The sequence below is a fragment of the Protopterus annectens genome, chromosome 1.part0 (genome assembly GCF_019279795.1).
Source record: "Protopterus annectens isolate FY-2018-M chromosome 1.part0, PAN1.0, whole genome shotgun sequence".
Lineage (NCBI taxonomy): Eukaryota > Metazoa > Chordata > Ceratodontiformes > Protopteridae > Protopterus > Protopterus annectens.
The window spans coordinates 1434154096-1434173685 of NC_056725.1; the positions used below are offsets into that span (position 1 = coordinate 1434154096).

The 19590-nt window shown below is 44.1% G+C and overlaps 1 protein-coding gene across 7 annotated transcripts in view; it reads right to left on the reverse strand.

The window, feature by feature from the left end:
- Window positions 1-19590, reverse strand: part of PUM2 (pumilio RNA binding family member 2) — a 4949642-nt gene that overhangs the window by 3683581 nt on the left and 1246471 nt on the right. For all 7 annotated transcript variants that reach the window (XM_044067594.1, XM_044067585.1, XM_044067551.1 and 4 more), the window contains exon 7: window positions 10112-10373. In XM_044067594.1, coding sequence (XP_043923529.1) covers window positions 10112-10373 — 262 coding nt within the window. The remainder of the gene's footprint in view (window positions 1-10111; window positions 10374-19590) is intronic.

The following is a 19590-nucleotide window of genomic DNA, read 5'->3' on the forward strand; positions in this document are numbered from 1 at the left end:
GAAATATATTTGAGGTATAAAAACACAAACTTAAATACTTCCATGAAAAAATCTTAAACCTTGTGTACTTTGTTACATAATGGGCAGCCTTTCAGATTTCTTAACACTGTTCCATTTTAAAATGCATTTCCATTCTCTTTTCCAAAGCTTAACTATAAGAATTGGTTAGAAGACATCATGTTATATTTTATACTACATACTAATTATAATTAACGGCAGCCTCTGCTCTAGACTCAACCAAAACCTGTACCAGAGCTACATGTTCACTTAGTACTATCCTATCACTTTCTCTCTGACTATACTCCTACTAATAACTGATGGGGAAGGCAGTCTCTAACCTGCATTTCAAACTTCTGCTTACCTCATCCTACTCTATTACCTTTTCCTACAAAGTTATTTGCTCCCAATATCTTAGTTCTTTTGCTACTTTCCTCCAGTAAATTAATCCACTTGCCCTTCTTTTCCCCTTACTTGCAAACATCCCTACTTGTAAAATCTTTCCCAGTTCCCATGCCTGCTTAGTTCTTAATACTTTCTGCTACTTTATGAATTAAATATTGTGCACAGTGATGGCTATTAGCCTTAAGGACTTGCATCCAGAATCCAAGTTCCGATCTCTCAAACTTCTCCATTCATCTACATCCTATTCCACTTTGATTTATAACTTTCAGCTCAAGTTATGTTTCAGTCTCAACGATGTAGATCTAAAGTACCCCTTCAAATTACATAACCCTAAACAACCTTGTTTTATGGGGAGAATCATCTTATCGCACTTAAATTGCTGTGTTCTTCCCTTTCCAAACTCCTTCAATTACATTATCCAAAACTTCTCTTTTGATTGATAATACACCTGACCTGAATATAAAACTACAGGGATTAAATATCTCACTAACCATATCCATAATCACAAACTTCCAGTTTCTTAATTTTTATATTACCTTTTAAGTTTCTTCTTATACAAACCTTAAACTGTATAACAATTCTTTTTAATTTACATACCAAAATGCTTCAATATTAACATGCCCCCATAAAGTACAGTTGTGTAAAATCATACCTTAAGTTAATGCCTTCTCTTCACTGTTGTAGCATTCTTTACCTAAGGTATCTCCTGACAAAGATACCTACACATTCAGCTAGTATACCAAAGCTTTTAATTCTTACAGGTGTCGAATGTCACATGTATGTTCACATGCAAGGCACAACGCAGGAACAGAATACCCTCAAGGACAAGGAGAATGTGCATCCAGAAGGAAAAAAATGTAGAGAAAAAAAAACAGCCAGGAGGGTAGCAAAAACAGAGAGCAAAGGCTATGACAGAGGGGGTAGGTAGGAGGAACTGAACACTGCAACAGTGAAGAGAAAGACATATACTGTTATGGTAATATTTTACAAAACTGTACTATGTCTTTCCATATCACTTTTTAAGTATTCTTCACCTAAGGGAGAATAAAAAGCTTAAGATGAAGCCTGAGAGGTTGACACAGAAACTAGTGTCAGAGCCATGGTCTAAAACTAAATGCCAAGAAATACATAATAGTATCCTTTGGGAAATCATCCACCCCTGGTAACCAACATATTGACAACACACCTCTTAGAGTTGACCCAGTAGTCAGGGACTTGGAGGCACACATAGCAATCTACCTTTGACCATCACATGTCTACAGTTGTGAGGAAATCATTCTACGTTGCGCAACTTATAAACAAAGGTATGGCATCCAAGTCCAAGAAAGTCATTGTTCCACTGTATTCGGCATTCTTCAGACCTACAATTGAGTACAATGCCCCCTTTGGTATGTACCTAACCAAGCATATCTAACAATTGGAATGTCCACAGAGGTTCCTCACTAAAAGAGTGTATGGTGGAAGTAAAATGTCCTATGCAGACTGCATCAAGGCCCTATCTATGTATTCTGTCTCCTACAGGCTTTTGAAGGGAGATCTATGCCTGGCATACAGGGCATTGTCAGACCCCACTCTGATGGACCTACCGCAGAGCCACAAAACAAACAAAACCACAATTACCCATTCTAAAGACTTAAACCTTGCCTGTGATATAAATAAAACCTACTGTAGAGATAGGTATGTATCCCAGAGACTACCCAGTCTATGGAACAGGCTTCTCCATCCATGTGAAGCAGAGTTCCTCTCTAACCCAATTCAAGTGCAACTTGGGAAACTGGAAATTAATCCCTGGTTTGGCACCTATATGTCTAATGGACACAGGTAACCTGTAAATGGTTCATGTCCCAGGCCCATGCTCACACTTATCAAGGGTATCAAAACTTGTCAGAGATTTGGGATGCATGGCTAGGCTTAAAAAGGCCCTTGTGGTCGTTAGCCTAGAAAACACCTATGACAGGAGGACAGCACAGAAGATCCCTCTACAAACCCATGCAGGATAGCCTTGGCAAGCCTGCCCTGGCCCGGGAAAGAACATCCAACTTGGAATGCTTAGTGAAAATACGAGCAGAGGACCAAATAGTAGCCTCAAGGATGGAACTGGTATCTAAGACCCTTGAAAAAAGCACCAGAGGAGGTGACTGCCCAAGAAGAACGGGCCTTTACAGTTAAGGAAAAACATTTCCTAAGAAAAGAATAACAAAAGGAAATTCACTTACAAATCCAGTAGGAGACCATTTGCTTAGAAACAGCCAATCCCAAAGTTTTGGGATAGAAACAAAAATCTAATTATATTTGAGAACAGCTTTAGTTGCATCCAAATAATATCTGAGCTGTCTTTGTAAATCCAAGGTGTGAAGAATCTTCTCACTGGAAGACTAAGCAGAAGGGAAAAAAAAGATGAATAGACTAAGGGGCAATTCATTGACCACTTTGGATATAAAAGCAGGATTAGTACAAAGAGAGACTATGTCTCCATGAAAAACTGAAAAAGGAGGAATGACCATAAGAGCCTGAAGTTTAGACACCCTCTTGGCTGAAGTAAAAGCCAAAAACAAAACAGTCTTCCAAGTAAACAAGTTGCAAGGAAGTGGAGAAAGCAAGCTCAAAACAGCCTGGATCGATTTTTCAAGTACAAAACTGGGGTCACAAGAAGGTGGAATAGGCTTCCTTGGAGGCCTAATAAGAAGGGCGCACTTAAGGAACTGCTTGAGCCTCAAACAGAGAGGCCACAGGAGGACTCAAGGGCAGACAAGCAGAAAAGTACAGTTTTGTACCTACCATAAATGTAGATGTCCGATAGATATGCAACTGCAGTCATAACATATGGGTTGTCCTGCCTCAGGCAGCCCTCGGTCGGCCAAATTCCAAAGTCTGGGTCCGGCGTCAGCTGGTGTCACCTCCTCTCCGACATCACAACGGCTGGAGTATAAAGGCATCGGCCGACGCCATCTTCTTCAGTGTTTCTTGCCCCAGATGCCAGGTGCCCTCCTAGGAAGGCTAAATTTGGTAAATGGATAAAATAATCCCAAACATGCACAACAGTAATAAACAGATACACCATAGGAGATACCACCAGCTGAAGGGAAGAGGGGTAGGGACCCAAAAAGAAGGATACAGAGGGGTAGGAGGGTGGGAAAATCCGACTGCAGTTTCATATCTATCGGACATCTACATTTATGGTAGGTACAAAACTGTACTATGTCCTTCAAGAATGCAACTGCAGTCATAACATATGGGTTGAGTACCATAGCCAAGCTGGGGTGGATGGAACTATGATAAGGATGGTGTAGCTAAAATCCCTGCAGGACTGCCAAGCAAAGCCTGCTCGGGATCTGGAGTATAAGGGCAGGTTGTAGTGCTTGGTAAATGTATGCACGGAGCTCCATGTAGCAGCTTCTAAAATGTCCTTTGTTGCCACTCCTCTTAGGAAAGCTGTGGAAGTGGCTATAGTTCTGGTGGAATGTGGCCTGATATTGGCTGGCACACCTTTTCCATGGAAAGAATAGCAAAATCTGATGCAATGTCCAATCCATTTTGAAATGGTTTGCTTGGAGATTGCTTTTCCTTGTACTCCAGCAGCATAGGCTACAAACAGCTGGTCAGACCTTCTGGTGGCCTTAGTTCTGTCCAAGTAGTAGCGTAATTGTCTGTGTATGTCCAAAGTATGCAGCAGTTTTTCCCCCTTATTTTGAGGATTGGGGAAGAATGCAGGTAGATGAATAGCTTGATTTAGAGACACCCTGGAAATTACTTTTGGCATGAATGTAGGACTGGTTTTTAGAGAGACTCTGTCTTGATAAAAAATGAGGAAGGGGGGCACTGCCATGAGTGCCTGTATCTCCGAAACTCTTCTTGCAGAGGTGACTGCCAATAAGAAGGCCGTCTTCCATGATAGAAATTGCATTTCTGAGGTTGCTGCTGGCTCAGATGGAGGAAGAGTTAGTTTTTCCAACACGTAGTTGAGGTCCCATGCAGGTACTGGCTGTTTTCTGGGAGGTTTGATATTCTTTATCCCTCTTAGAAACTGTCTTAGCAGAGGATGCGAAAACACTGGAGGGTCACAGTTGTATTTTGCTGAGATTGCTGAGGCATGAATCTTTATTGAGGAGTATGAGAGTCCAGTATGAAATAGTTCTGCCAAGTATTCTAATATTTGAGGTATACTCAGTAATGCTGTGTCCTGACCCCTGTTGGCATTCCAGATACTGAATCTCTTCCACTTGACTGAATAGGTTTTTCTGGTGGAAGGTCTGCGTGCTTCCAGCAAGATCTCTTGAACAGATTTGGAAAGAGAGTTTGGTGTTGAAGTCATGGTAGCCTCCAGGCTGTCAGATGCAATGTTTTCAGGTCTTGATGTACAGTCTTGTAATTGTGTTGAGTTAGGAGCAGGGGCCATAGGGTCAGAGGCCATGGCTTGGTCCGAGTTACGGTCAATAGCAATGGGTACCAGTGTTGCCTCGGCCAGTCTGGAGCTATCAAGATGCCTGTTGGTTGTTCTGCTTTGATCTTCAGTACCACCTTGGTCAGCAGAGGCAGGGGAGGGAATGCATACATTTTTTGATAATTCCAGCTGAAGGAGAGAGCATCCGTTTTCCAAGCTAGAGGGTGGTGAGTCCTTGTGCAGAACTTTTCCAGGTGATGATTTAAGTGGGAAGCAAAAAGATCTACGTCCGGTCTTCCCCGTGTCCTTGCCAGTTGAGAGAAAATGTGAGGGTGCAGCATCCATTCGTGTGGATCCATGAAATTTCTACTCAGATTGTCCGCCAGTACGTTGTCCTTGCCTGGTACAAACTGGGATTGTAAATGTATCCTCAGGCTCAGGGATTTTTCCCAGAGAAGCATTGTTAGTCTGCAGAGGGGGTAAGAATGAGTGCCTCCCTGCTTGTTTATGTACCACATGACAGTAGTGTTGTCTGTCCTTATTAGCAAATGTCCCTGTTTTAGTGTTTTTTCAAAAGTCTCGATGGCATGTATCACTGCCAACATCTCCTTTTTTTTATGTCCAGATGTCTTTCCTTTGGCGTCCAAAGACCTTGAATGCATCTGCCCTCCATGTGCGCCCCCCATCCATGGTCTGAGGAGTCTGTTATCATTTGGTCTGCTTGAGGTCTGTTGAAAGGCATGCCTTCGTTTAGTTGACTGGCTTGAGCCCACCATAGGAATTCCTTCTGCAGACATGGAATAAGTGGGATTATGTCCTCTAGGCTGCTGTTGTGTTGAGACCATAGGTTTTTTAGATACCATTGCAGCTTTCTCATATGAAGTCTTGCCAAAGGTATCAGAAGGATGCAAGATGCTATGAAACCCAGGGCCTGCAGGATTTTCCTTGCAGTCAGCTGGGAAAGCTTTGCTAGGCCTTTGAAGTACCATGGTAAATGCTGCCGTTTTTCCTCTGTGAGGTAGGCCATTTGTTTTTCCGTGTCCAGTTTGGCTCCTAGGAATATAATTTGTTGGGATGGTAGTAAGTTTGACTTCTGAATGTTGACTGTGTATCCCAAGGCCTGCAGTAGATGCATGACATAGTCCAAATTCCCTTTTAAGGTCTGTTTGTTGTCTGCTTGTATGAGACAGTCGTCCAAGTAGGGGTATATTTGAATCCCCTGCAGTCTGCAGTGTGCCACTACTGATGCCAGGCATTTCGTGAACACTTTGGGCGCAGTAGATAAGCCAAACAGCAATGCTGAGAATTGATAATGCTCTGTCCCTGCAAGAAATCTGAGGTATCTTCTGCAGCTTTGTCTGATTGGGACATGCAGGTATGCCTCCTTGAGGTCCAGAGTGACCAGCCAAGACCCCTTGCCCAACATGGGAAGAAGTTGCTGCAACGTCAGCATTTTGAACTTTGGCACAGTGAGGAAAGTGTTTAGAGTTGACAAATCCAGTATGGGTCTCCATTTGTTTTCTTTTCTTGGAACAAGGAACAGTCTTGAATAAAATCCCTGGCCTTGTTCCTGAGGAGGAACCCTTTATATTGCTTTTATACTTAATAGCTTCGAAACTTGAGTGAGTGCCTCTGCTCTTTGATGATGTGGCAGGTTTGGCATGCCTTGTTTTATTGGTAATGTGTGGAAGTGGAATCTGTAACCTTTGTCTATCAAATCCAGAATCCAATTGTCCTTGGTTAAGATATGCCAGTTTTGTGAGAATAAGGCTAATTTTCCGCCCAAAGGTGCTTCTCTTTGAACCTTTGTAGGCGGTACGAAAGTCAAGTCATTGTGATTGTCCTTGTGGTGCAGCTGAATTGTCTGCGCCACTTCTTTGATTTGGAGGTTGCCATTGGCGTCCCCTGTAAGATCCTAGGTATTGCCCTCTACCTCGGGCACATCTGCTTTTTCCCCTTTGAAACTTGTCAGAGCCAGGGAAGGACCAATTCTTGGAGGGCCAGTTTCTGCTGAATCTGGGTGGCTGAACCTGAAGGAAATCCTTGACTGTCTGTACTGACTTTGCTTTTTCCTCTATGGATTTCAATACATCTTGTGCAGTAGCACCAAAAAGCTTTTGTTTTTCCAAAGGTGCATCCAATAACTTTACTTTAACATGGTCAGGCAAAGACTGATCCTTCAACCAAGCATGTCTACGTATTACAGCCCCAGTCATAGCTGCCCTACATGAAGCTTCCAGTGCATCATAACCACACTGCAGAAAATGGTTATTAACCTGCTGAGTGTTATGAATATGATCCTGCAGTGCCTTTTTATCAATAGGCTCAGGAGAGGCTAACTTTTTCTGTAAATCATCCAGGAGAAAATCTTGGTACTGAAACATGTGAAAAAGGCAGTTAAGAGACCTCATGGCTAGGGTAGTAGAGGTATATACTTTTTTACCCCATCTCTCCAGGGACCTTGCTTCTCTGTCAGCTGGCAGTGGGTTTTTGGCAGAGGAGGAAGCCACTCCCTTGGGGCCCTGTGAAATAGTTTCTAGGTCCACAGAGTGAGCCTTAAAAAGGTGCTTGTGAGTGTCAGGGACCCTGTAATATCTGTCCGGCTTGACAGGAGCAGGAGGAAGAGAATCAGGGTTGGGACTGGAGTCAGAGAAATCATCATCCAAAACATCCATAACTGGAGGGATAGCCAAGGGTCTGTGCTGGGGAAGCTTGAGAAAAGTATGAAGCCTTTTCCTGGAGTCAGAGAATTCCTGACCCTGCCATTGAAAATGTTCCCTCATGGAATGCAGGACTTCACCAAAACAGAAATCCTCTGGAGGGGAGGCAGAGGGAATTGATTCCTCAGCATCAGAGTCCTCGTAGGCCTGGAAGGGTTCTTCTTGGGTATCAGAATGCTCAGAATCCCCAGAGGCTTCATCCGAGGAGAGGTCGTCCGCCTGCTCAGTTCTAGGCCTTTTTTCTGCAGGTGGCTGAGAACCCCTGTCCGGATGAGGCTGAGACCCCCTGATAAGGGAAATAAGATCTGCAGCCAGAGACATGATCTGCTTATCAGATGAAGGGGCCTGGGCAGGTTTAGGATGGGCCTTGGCCTGGCTGGCGGCCTTAGCACTTGCAAAGGCCTTGATGGACATGGAAACAGGAGGCCTAGCAGCCCCAAGTGCAGGCGTTACCTTGTCCACAGGAATGGTGTCGGGTAGATCCAGAACTTCGGTTTCCGGAGGAAAATCCACAACCGGCACCAGAGAGATCTCCGAGACCGAAGGTCGTGTTAACGCTGTGTCGTCGGCCTGGAGCGGTTGATTTACCACTTCCGAGGGGACCGGAGTGCTAGCAGAGGATTTAGGAGTAGCACCGGTAGTGGACGCGGGCCGAGGATGTCTGTCCTGGTCCTTGCGTTTTTTAGCAGATTGGGTTGTCTGTAGATCCGATGGCATGATATACGCAAAGGATTCACCGAAAAAGTCCTCGGCGAATTCTGCCCGGCGCCTGAGAGTGCGCTTATTAAAGCAAGCACAGGCAGCACAGGCCGAGACGTCGTGGTCTGGGCCCAGGCAAGGAAGGCAGAGAGAATGGAAGTCCTTATGAGGTATTTGTTTACCACAAGACAAACAATTATTAACTTTCTCAATTTGTTCTGACATCGGCTGAGGCAAGAATAAATGTTCCCCAACGGGGTACTTAGCTTTTAGATGACTTCGGTACTGAAAACACAGGAGCTGACCGACCGGCACTTGCGAACTGCTTCTGCTTCGGGCACCGTGAGGCAAGAAAGACTGAAGAAGATGGCGTCGGCCGATGCCTTTATACTCCAGCTGTTGTGACGTCGGAGAGGAGGCGACACCAGCCGACGCCGGACCCAGACTTTGGAATTTGGCCGACCGAGGGCTGTCTGAGGCAGGACAACCCATATGTTATAACTGCAGTTGCATTCTTGAAGGACATCTGCTGACAGGTGAGCTGTCACTGAAGAATAAGTAACTCAACATGCAGCACATCACACTAGTAAGACAGAACTAAAGGAACCTCCACGGATAGAGGATCCTGATGGCAAAAGAAGCACCAGACAGAAGATCTTTTCCATTCAAACATAAGATTTCCTGGCAGTGAGTTTACTGACCTCCTGTAGAACCCAAAGAACATTCTTAGAAAAGAGGTGCCTGAAAGGGGTCAAAACCCTATCACTACACCATCATTTGATGAATGGACAAGTAAGGATGGATAGCAGACCCCTTACCTTGTGTGAGAAGATCCACCCTATCAGTTAACTTGTGGTGACTGCCCCTGGCCAAGTGAAATAAATGAGAGAACCAATACTGTCTGAGCTAAAAGGGAGTCATTAGCAAGATTTTTGAGAGAGACTTGCTTGATCTTGTGCAGGTCTCATGGCAACAGAGGAAGGGGTGGAAAGACGTACAGAAACATCCCCTTCTAAGGAAAAGAGTATCCACTTTCCAAGCCAGAGGAGTTGGGACTCCACCACTGGAGATGGATCATGCAGGATCTGGCTTGCAATAGGTCTGTTTTCAAACTTAATTGTGCCGTATGAACTAATCAAAGCATACATTTGTGACATCACACCTCTAACTTCAAGACTGCTGCAGTAAGTATAGAGAGACTTGATAATTAACAGGCTGTGGTGGTTTTCTTGGAAGGTAAGAGAAAGCCTCTTGGATAAAACAGTAACGTGTGCTGCATCCACAGACTTTAATGGGCCACCTTTGCACATGCTTTCAGGGACACCCATTAAAGTCTACAGATGCAAATGTTTTTCCTGCACTGACATCACAGAGTTAAAGTTTTTTTACATTACTGATAGTGAATGGAAAACACATTTTAAAAGTATTTTTTCTTGGTGAAAAGGATGGCAAAAACATACCTTGATGGGGGACATTATAGTTCGGCAGTTTATGCACTACATGCCTTGATGCAAAGATAAAGTTACAAACATCGGCAAATCACTAAAGTTTAATCAAGCATATATGCTTAAAAAGGTGTAACTTTATGAAGAAAATCAGTACATCTAGGAGGAGCAAGGGTAAATCTGATGCCAATCTTAAAGTAATTGAGAGATTTCTGCATATCTGAGGACATAATTCAAGAAATCCTGAGTTGCAGTAGACAACAAACTAATGTATGTTGAGAATCAGGCTGCAAGTTAAACTGGGTCTGCAACCTAAACTGCAGATATTAAACGGAATCGGCAGTCAAATTCTTAGTGCAACAGTTGTAAGTTTTGATTTTTACATAGTAGAAATTAATATAAACGAAGAATTTTGTCAAATGAAATGCATCACAACTGTAATTTCATAAGAGCTAAAAACTAACCTGCTGTTGAGAGTTGTAATCAAAAAGTCCTACAGCAGCCCCAGCAGAGTCTACAGAGACCGGAGTGCCTGTGTAATCAAATTGTAAAGGATCAAGTCCAACTTGTTCCATTGAATCCAAACTCTGAGTTTCAGGGTTTGAGAATTCTTCTACTTGAGGCTTGCTGACAGCTTGCTGGGAAAGCCCATCAGCATTGTTTATATTGGGACCCATACGTTCAGTTGCCTCAGTAGGTGATGACTGCCGGCTTCCAGGAGTACGACTACAAGCAACAAGGAAAAAGTTATTAAATTTCAGATTTCAAAGACAGACAGAAGAAAAAAGACAAAGGTTAACATCACTTAAAATTATATACTGTACATAAAAATGCCACAAAACCAGTAAGAGACAGAAGGCTCCACAACTAAAAGCTGAGATGTTCTTTCTCTCCATTACAGGTTCATAGGTAAGTACTAGACTAGCTGCCCTTGTGGGCCATTTTAAGCCCAACAAATTTCCCTTTTTTGTGCTTGAAATAACCTATCCCGTTTGGTTATAGACTGGCCTTAATATTGTTCTATGTAATGAAGTAAAGCAAATCTCTTAAGATGTACAGCTCATTTTTCTTTAACCAATATAATTTACAGATATACGACAACAATCAATGCTGACAAAACTCACACACACATACACAAAGGGGAGCATCGTCATTCCCCCTTCTGCCTCACTGCTGCCTTATGAGGGTCCACCTTCTGTAGTATGGTCACTTACAGCTGGTTGAAGTAATGATAGCATCATAGGCTAGTTTTTGTTTTCATCATGTTCCAGTGGCAAATACCGTATCTCCTAACAGTCTGCACCCGATGCAGTCATTCTGTTAGTTCTTTCGGCAAAAATAAGGAAGGAGGCAAAAACACTCAGTAGCAAAGAACCTTTTTTGGTGGGTGTGGAGGGAATCCCGATCTGTGATTCTGGAAATCTGGCAACCCTGGTGACAACTGACAATTTATTTTCAGTAACTCACAGATAATCAGAATGGAATGGTTTGTGGTAACAATACTGGGGTTTAACGATCTTTCCACTATGAATTTGAAATTGGCAGAAATGTTCATAGACAATGTTAAACAATAAGTATATATATTTTGGGGTGGAATACTTTAAGCATGTGAGTGAAGTTGCATCAGCCATAAACAGACGGGCACAAAACGGACGTTAGCAAGCACCTTACTCAGAACTAAATGCCGCCAGAATCAGCGACTACAGAGTGGGCACTCAAGAGTCAGGCAAATGGAAGGGGAAAGGCAGGGTTGGAAACTATACAGCAGCATATAGAAGAGGACGACATCTAAAGTTATGGTAAGTGTGACGACTGTGCCCTGGCCCACAATCAAGGAGCCTCAATCTTCACCTAGGTAGTCTCCTAGAAGAGGAAAGGATAACTAATACACACAGTAAAGTACAATTTCCCTGAAGTGCACACAGAGAACAGAGTCAGTCTGGGGCTGGTTGCTCCCTTGCTCACCAGGTCCCCTATAAGACACCCCACTGGCACAGATATAGGATCCAGGTCTCAGCCTAACTGGGCAAACTAAAAAGTACAGTTGTGTACCTACCATAAATGTAGATGTTTGAGTGTATTCACTGTTGCAGTCATTACACTTGGGTTATCCTGCTGGCAGGCTACCCGCAGTCGGCCTGAATTCCAAAGTCTTGGTCTGGCGTCAGTTGCTGTTGCCTCTTCCCTGACGTCAGTGCGCCAGGGGTATAAAAGATGCAGCCGCCGCTATTTTCTTTAGTTTTTCTTGCCCCAGATGTCAGGTGCCCCCAAAAGGGTAGGCTAAAAAAAACATTGCTTATTAAAGCATGCACTGAAATAAACAATACTTTCATCTACAAGCAAATACACCACATAGGTTGTATAGGATAAAGAAGTACATATAAGTCCCAGCAAAGAAAGGGGGATGGTGGGTGGGTAACCTGGACCGCAACAGTGAATACACTCGAACATCTACATTTATGGTAGGTACACAACTGTACTATGTTCATCATGTTTCACTGTTGCAGTCATTACACTTGGGTTGAATCCCAAAGCTGAGGTTGGGCGGCTGGGTCTAAATAGAATTAGGAGAGGCTGTAAGGCCCTGCAAAACTGCAGTGGTAAAGCCTGCTCTGGACTTAGAGCAAAGAGGCAAGTGGTAGTGCTTAGTAAAAGTGTGCACTAAAGTCCAAGTTGCAGCCTCCAAAATATCCTTGGTTGGTACACCTCTGAGGAAGGCTGCTGAGGTGGCTGCTGCCCTGGTAGAATGTGGTCTAATGCCCTTAGGCACTGATTTACCATGTTGTGAATAGCAGAAACGAATGCAGTGTCCTATCCATTTTGAAACAGTCTGCTTTGAGATGGCCTTTCCTTGTGATCCTGCAGCATATGACACAAAGTTGCTCAGTCTTTCTGAAAGCTTTAGTTTTGTCCAAGTAGAAGCGCAGCTGTCTGTGTATGTCCAAAGAATGCAAAAGTCTCTCCCCTTTATTCTGCGGGTTTGGGTAAAAAGTAGGCAAATGAATGGTTTGGTTAAGAGCCACACTGGACACTACCTTAGGCATAAATGTTGGGTTTGCCCTTAGAGAAACCCTGTCCGGACGGAAGATCATGAAAGGTTCCACAGCCAATAATGAAGTTATTGCTTGGAGCAGCACTGTTTTCCATGATAAGAACTTTATCTCAGCTGTATTGGCTGGCTCAAAAGGAGGCAGTGTGAGTTTTTCCAAGACAAAATTGAGGTCCCATACAGGTATTGGTGCTCTCCTTGGAGGTCTTATGTTTTTGGCCCCCCTAAGGAACTAAGCAATGGATATGAAAAAGTAGGTGGGTCTGTATTGTAATGAGCTAAAATGGCAGAGGCATGGATCTTAATTGATGAGAAGGATAGGCCTTTGTCCAGCATCTCAGTTAGATATTGTAAAATCTGAGGAATATTTGGAACAAGCGTGCCAATTCCTTGTGCCTGGTTCCAAGCACATAATCTCTTCCATTTTTCTGCAAAAGATTTTCTGGTGCTGAGCTTCCTGGCCTCCAAAATAACATCCATAACTACTTTAGAGAGAGGTGTATTCTGAATGTTTACAGTATCCGCCATGCAGCTAGATTTAGAGTTCTGAGTTGGCTGTGCAGGATCTGATTGTTTTGTTGGGTCAGTAAATAAGGAATATGAGGCAATGTCCAGGCTGGGCCTTGGTACAAGCTCCTTAGGATTGGGTACCAGTGTTGGCGTGCCCAATCCGGGGCAATTAGTATCATTTGTGGCTTCTCTTGTCTGACCTTTAGGAGTACCTTGGGGAAGAGAGGCAGTGGAGGAAAGGCATATGCTGTAAGGTTGTTCCAGCTGAATGACAAAGCATCTACTTTCCATGCTTGTTTGTGATAAGTCCTTGTGCAGAGTCTCTGAAGTTGGTAGTTGTGAGGGGAGGCAAAAAGATCTATGTCTGGGTACCCCATTTCCTTGTTATCATGCTGAAGATTTGTGGATCTAGTTTCCACTCGTGAGGGTCTATGAGGTTTCTGCTTAGTTCGTCTGCCAGAGCATTTGTTTTTCCAAGCAGGAAATGTGCTTGCAGGTGTACTTGGTAAGTCAATGCTGTGTTCCACAAAATCATGCTGTGTCTGCAGAGGGGGTAGGAATGTGTGCCCCCCTGCTTATGTACCATATGACTGTGGTGTTGTCTGTCTTTATCAGCAGCTGTCCTGGATGAAGTAGGTCCTTGAAGGCTGTCAGGGCATTTCGTACAGCTAGCATCTCTTTTTGATTGATGTGTAGATGCCTTTGGCTTGGGGGCCATGTGTCCTGAATACATTTTACTGCCATGTGGGCCCCCCAGGCATAATCTGATGCATCTATTGTTAGTGTTTGCCTGGCTGTGGGTAAAGTGAATGGCTGTCCCTTGTTGTGGTGGCAGACCTGTGCCCACCATCGAAACTCCTGCTGCAGGCAGGGAATAAGTGAAATTAATGATTCCAGGCTGTGACAATGTTGAGTCCAAACACTTTTTAGGTACCATTGTAGTTTCCTTATATGCAGTCTTGCATATGGAATTAGCAGAATGCAGGAGGCCATGTAGTCCAGAGCCTGCAGAATTTTTCTTGCAGATAACTGGGTCTTTGTTGCCATGCTTTCGAAGTAAGAAGTCAGTTGCCTTTGTTTTTCCGGTGTGAGATAAACCATCTGGGCAGTTGTATTTAAGCTTGCACCCAGGAATATTATCTCTTGAGAGGGTACTAGTTTTGATTTCTTTTCGTTTACTGTGTACCCTAGGCATATTACTAATCTTTTTACAAACGCCAGATGCTTTAGTAGAATGTCTTAGGTCTCTGCTTGAATAAGGCAGTCGTCCAAGTAGGGATATATTTGAATTCCTCTTCGTCTGCAAAATGCAATTACTGGTGCCAGGCATTTTGTGAAGACCCTGGGTGCCGCAGATAAGCCAAAGGGCAGTGCAGAGAATTGGTAGTGCATTGAGCCAGCTATGAATCTGAGGTATCTTCTGCAAGACTGTCTGATTGGGACATGCAGGTATGCCTCTTTGAGGTCCAAAGTTACAAGCCAAGCCTTCTTGCCCAGCATGGGCAGTAGCTGCTGCAGAGTCAACATTTTGAAATTCGGAATGTCCAGAAAAGTATTTAGCATAGACAGGTCCAGAATTGTTCTCCATTCTTCGTCCTTTCTTGGTACTAAGTAAAGTCTTGAGTAAAATCCTTGTTCCTGCTCTTGTTGTGGTACTGGCTGAATAGCCCTCATGTCCATGAGAGATGAAACTTGGTTTTGTGCCTCTGCCCATTGATTGTGTGGCAGGTCTGGCATACCTTTTGCTTTTGGAAGTGTGTGAAAGTGGAACCTGTAGCCCTGAGAAACTATATTTAAGACCCATTTGTCCTGGGTAATCATGTGCCAATTTTGTGAAAAAAGTGCTAGCTTTCCCCCTAAGGGTGCTACCAAAAGATAAATGCTTGGCATTGGCAGTGGGAAGTCATTGGGACTGTTTCCTCTATGGCTGTGATTTGTCTTCTCCGCTTTTGGAGGTAGAAGCACCCCACTGTTTGGGCCTGTATGAGCCCTGGGGCTGTTGTCTGCCTCTAAGGCATCTGTATCTGCCTCTTTGTAGCCTGTCTGACACGGGAGAGGACAGATTCTTAGAAGGCCAGTTCCGGCTAAATCTGGGTGGCTGTACCTGTAAGAAATCCTTCACTGTCTGCATAGAGATTTAGCTTTATCCTCCATTTTCTTCAACACCTCTTCTGCCTTAACACCAAACAAAGTGTCATGCTGTAATGGAGCATCCAATAATTTTGCTTTAACATGATCAGGCACAGTCTGTTCCTTTAACCAAGCATGCCTTCTAATGACAGAACCTGTTACAGCGGCCCTGCAAGAGGCCTCCAGTGAATCATAACCACATTGCAAAGTACGTTTTCCCACTTGTTCAGCTGCATGCAATAAATCCTGCAATTCCTTGTTCTCAGCACATTCAGAATTTGTCAACATTTTCTGTTTTAACACAGACATTAAGTATTGCTGATATTTAAGCATATGAAACTGACAATTTAAAGCCCTTACAGCCACGGTAGCAGAAGTGTAAACTTTTTTTCCCCCATCTGACCAGTGCCCTAGAATCTCTATCTGAGGGGACAGGGTTTTTTGCAGTAGCAGCCTTGACCCCTTTGGGACCCTGAGAAATAGTTTCTGGGTCAGCAGCAGGGTTTTTATATAGAAATTTATGAGAATCTGGAACCCTGTAGTATCTGTCTGGCTTAACAGGTGCAGGAGGTAAGGAGTCGAGAGACAGGCCGGACTCTGAAAATACATTATCTACAATGTCTAGAACAGGAGGAATTGTAAGAGGTCTGTGCTGAGGTAGTAAAAGAAAGTCTCTGAGCCTTTTCTTAGAATCTGAATAATCTTGGCTCTCCCAGTGGAAATGCTCCCTCATGGTATGCAGGGTTTCCACAAATGAGTAATCCTCAGGAGGAGAAGCTGAAGGAATAGATTCTTCAGCATCAGAATCCTCATAGGGAGGAATAGAGTATCCCTGTTTTGAAGAGAAATTAGAGGAAATGGAAACCTGATCAGAGGAATCATATTCAGTATCTTGCCTAGGCCTCTGATCAGGAGGGGGATGGGAACCCCTGATCAAAGTAATTAGGTCTTCGGCCATTTTAAGCATCTGTTTCTTAGGCATGGAAGTCTGTCCTGGAGAATGCTGTACTTGTTTCCTTGTCTGTAAAACTGTTTTAGTCTGTCTTTGATGCTGAAGTTGGCTTGATATAAAGCTGTGTAGGTCTGAAAACACCCTCAGAAGCCGATGCTTGCTCAGCAGCTCCGGCCCATCTGAGGGATTAGTTTCCGAAGGCCCAATACGTTGAGTATCCAGAGGCCTAGCTGTCTCCATGTGGGAGTCAGAGGCAGCCTGTGGCTCTGAGGTAGCAGGTGTCAGGGGCTGCGAAAGCTCTTTACTGAGAACCGGCGACTGGCCTAGAAGAGGCTTTGTCATCGGTTTTGGACCTCGGATGCCTGTCCTTTTCTTTTCCTTGCGCTTTTTATGAACTCCGGTCGTCAACTGTTCCGACGGCATTATGTAGTTAAACCTTCGGCCAAAGTAATGAAAAGCAAAATTGTACCGACGCTTAATAGTGTGTTGGTTAAATCTAGCACAAAACCGACAATTAGCAATGTCGTAGTCAGGGCCTAGGCAAGAAATACAGTAAGAATGAAAATCCTTATGAGGTATTTGCTTCCCACAAGAAATACAATTGTTAACTTTTTCTGTCATCGGTCTGGAGCAAGAAAAGAGTTTCCCCAACGGGGTACTTAGCTTTATAGAAGACTTCGGATCTGAAATTCAATTTCGAAACTCTCAGGAGTCGGCCGACCGGCACTTGCGAACTGCTTTTGCTTTGGGCACCGCGCAGAAAGACTGAAGAAAATGGTGTCTGCTGCATCTTTTATACCCCTGGCGCACTGATGTCAGGGAAAAGGCGACAGCAATAGATGCCGGACCAAGACTTTGGAATTCAGGCCAACTGCGGGTAGCCTGTCAGCAGGATAACCCACGTGTAGTGACTGCAACAGTGAAAAACGATGAACATCCTCTAGTACCCTGTCAAACCAGTGCTTCGTGTCCCAGCCAAGTAGCTGACACAACACACACACACTTTGAGATAAGTATTTATACAACTTCACAGACACTCCAGGGAAAGTACAGTTTTGTACCTACCATAAATGGAGATGTTCGAGTGCTTATACAGCTGCAGTCATAACAGATGGGTTCTCCTGCCGTTAGGCGGGTCCTCTGTCGGCCGAATTCCAAAGTCTAGGTCCGGCGTCGGTTGTCGTTGTTTCTTCCCTGACGTCAGTGCGACAGGGGTAAAAAAGAACCAGCCGACGCCATTTTCTTCAGTTTTTCTTGCCCCAGATGTCAGGTGCCCCCAGAAGGAAGGCAATACATAAATTTGTGTAATAAAGCAATGCCATATAATCAAAATACAGTAGTTGCAAGCAAATACACCATAAATGAATACACCAATCAGGTTGTATGAGGAGGTGTTAGCCAATAGGCCTGTCCCAAGAGGGGAAGGAGGGAGGGAAACCTGGACTGCAGCTGTATAACCACTCGAACATCTACATTTATGGTAGGTACAAAACTGTACTATGTTCATCGTGCATACAGCTGCAGTCATAACAGATGGATAGAATCCCAAAGCTAAAAAAGGGGTGGTAGGCACTAGGTGGAACCAGGATGCCCTGCAAGACTGCAGTGGCAAAGCCTGCTCTAGTTTTGGAGTATAATGGTAGGTGGTAGTGCTTGGAGAAGGTATGCACAGAACTCCAAGTGGCTGCTTCCAAAATATCTTTAGTAGGAACTCCTCTGAGGAAAGCTGCAGAGGTAGCTGTGGCCCTTGTGGAGTGAGATCTGATGCCTGCAGGTACAGTTTTGCCATGAAAAGAGTAACAAAAACGTATGCAGTGGGCTATCCATTTTGAGATTGTCTGTTTGGAAATTGGCTTCCCTTGAGCTCCTATAGCATAGGACACAAAGAGCTGTTCTGATTTTCTGAAAGGCTTTGTTCTGTCCAAATAATAACGCAGTTGTCTGTGGATGTCCAAGGAATGTAGTAATCTCTCCCCTTTGTTTTGAGGATTAGGATAAAAGGTAGGTAAGTGTATAGCCTGATTCAAAGCTACCCTGGATACCACTTTTAGCATAAAGGACGGGTTGGTTCGTAAGGAAACTCTGTCCTGATGGAAGATGACAAAAGGCTGCACAGCCATGAGGGCTTGTAATTCCAAAACCCTACGAGCTGAGGTAATAGCCAGAAGGAAAGCTGTTTTCCAGGACAAATATTGCAAATCTGTTGAGGCAGCTGGCTCAAAAGGAGGCAAAGTCAGCTTTTCTAGAATTAAATTGAGGTCCCAAGCAGGTATTGGTTGTTTCCTTGGGGGTTTTATATTCTTAACCCCTCTGAGGAACTGTCTTAAGAGGGGGTGAGAGAATAAAGGTGGATCAGTGTTGTATTCTGCAGAAATGGCTGAGGCATGGATTTTGATGGAGAATGAAAGCCCACTGCTTAGCAGCTTAGCTAGATACTGTAATATTTGAGGTAAATTCAGTTTTCCAGGATTCTGGCCCTTTTTCTCATTCCAGGCACAAAACAGTTTCCATTTTGCGGAGTAAGCTTTTCTAGTAGACGGCCTTCTGGCCTCCAAAATGACATCCTGCACCTCCTTGGAGAGTAGGGTCTGTTGTGATGTTAAGGAATCTTCCATGCGGCCAGATTGAGTGTTTTCGGCGGACTGTGAAGAGTTTAAGAGGCATTAGAGGAAGGGTCCATGGTGGGGAATGCGTCAGGCTCCTCAGGAGTGGGTACCAGTGTTGTCTTGGCCAGTCTGGAGCAATGAGAATCATCTTTGGTCGGTCTGCTCTGGTTTTGAATAGAACTTTGGGCAGCAGAGGAAAAGGTGGGAAGGCATAAACTGTCATTGTTGTCCAACTGAAAGAGAGAGCATCCACTCTCCAGGCCTTTGGATGAAAAGTCCTTGAGCACAATTTTGTCAATTGGTGATTTTTGTGGGAGGCAAAGAGATCCATGTCTGGCCTTCCCCATGCTTGAATTATCTCTGTAAAAACTTGAGGATGCAACTTCCATTCGTGTGGATCTGTCATATTTCTGCTTAGGTTGTCTGCCGGCGTGTTTTCCTTGCCTGGCAAGTACTGTGCTTGAAGTTCAATTTGTAATTCCAGAGCCATGTTCCAAAGTGACATGGCCAGCCTGCATAGGGGGTATGAATGGGTTCCTCCCTGTTTGTTTATGTACCACATTACTGTGGTGTTGTCTGTCCTTATCAATAGTTGACCTGGATGCAGAAGGTCTTTGAAAGCTATAATAGCATTTATTACTGCTAGCATTTCCTTTTGATTGCTGTGAAGGTGCTTTTCTTTTTGGGACCATTTGC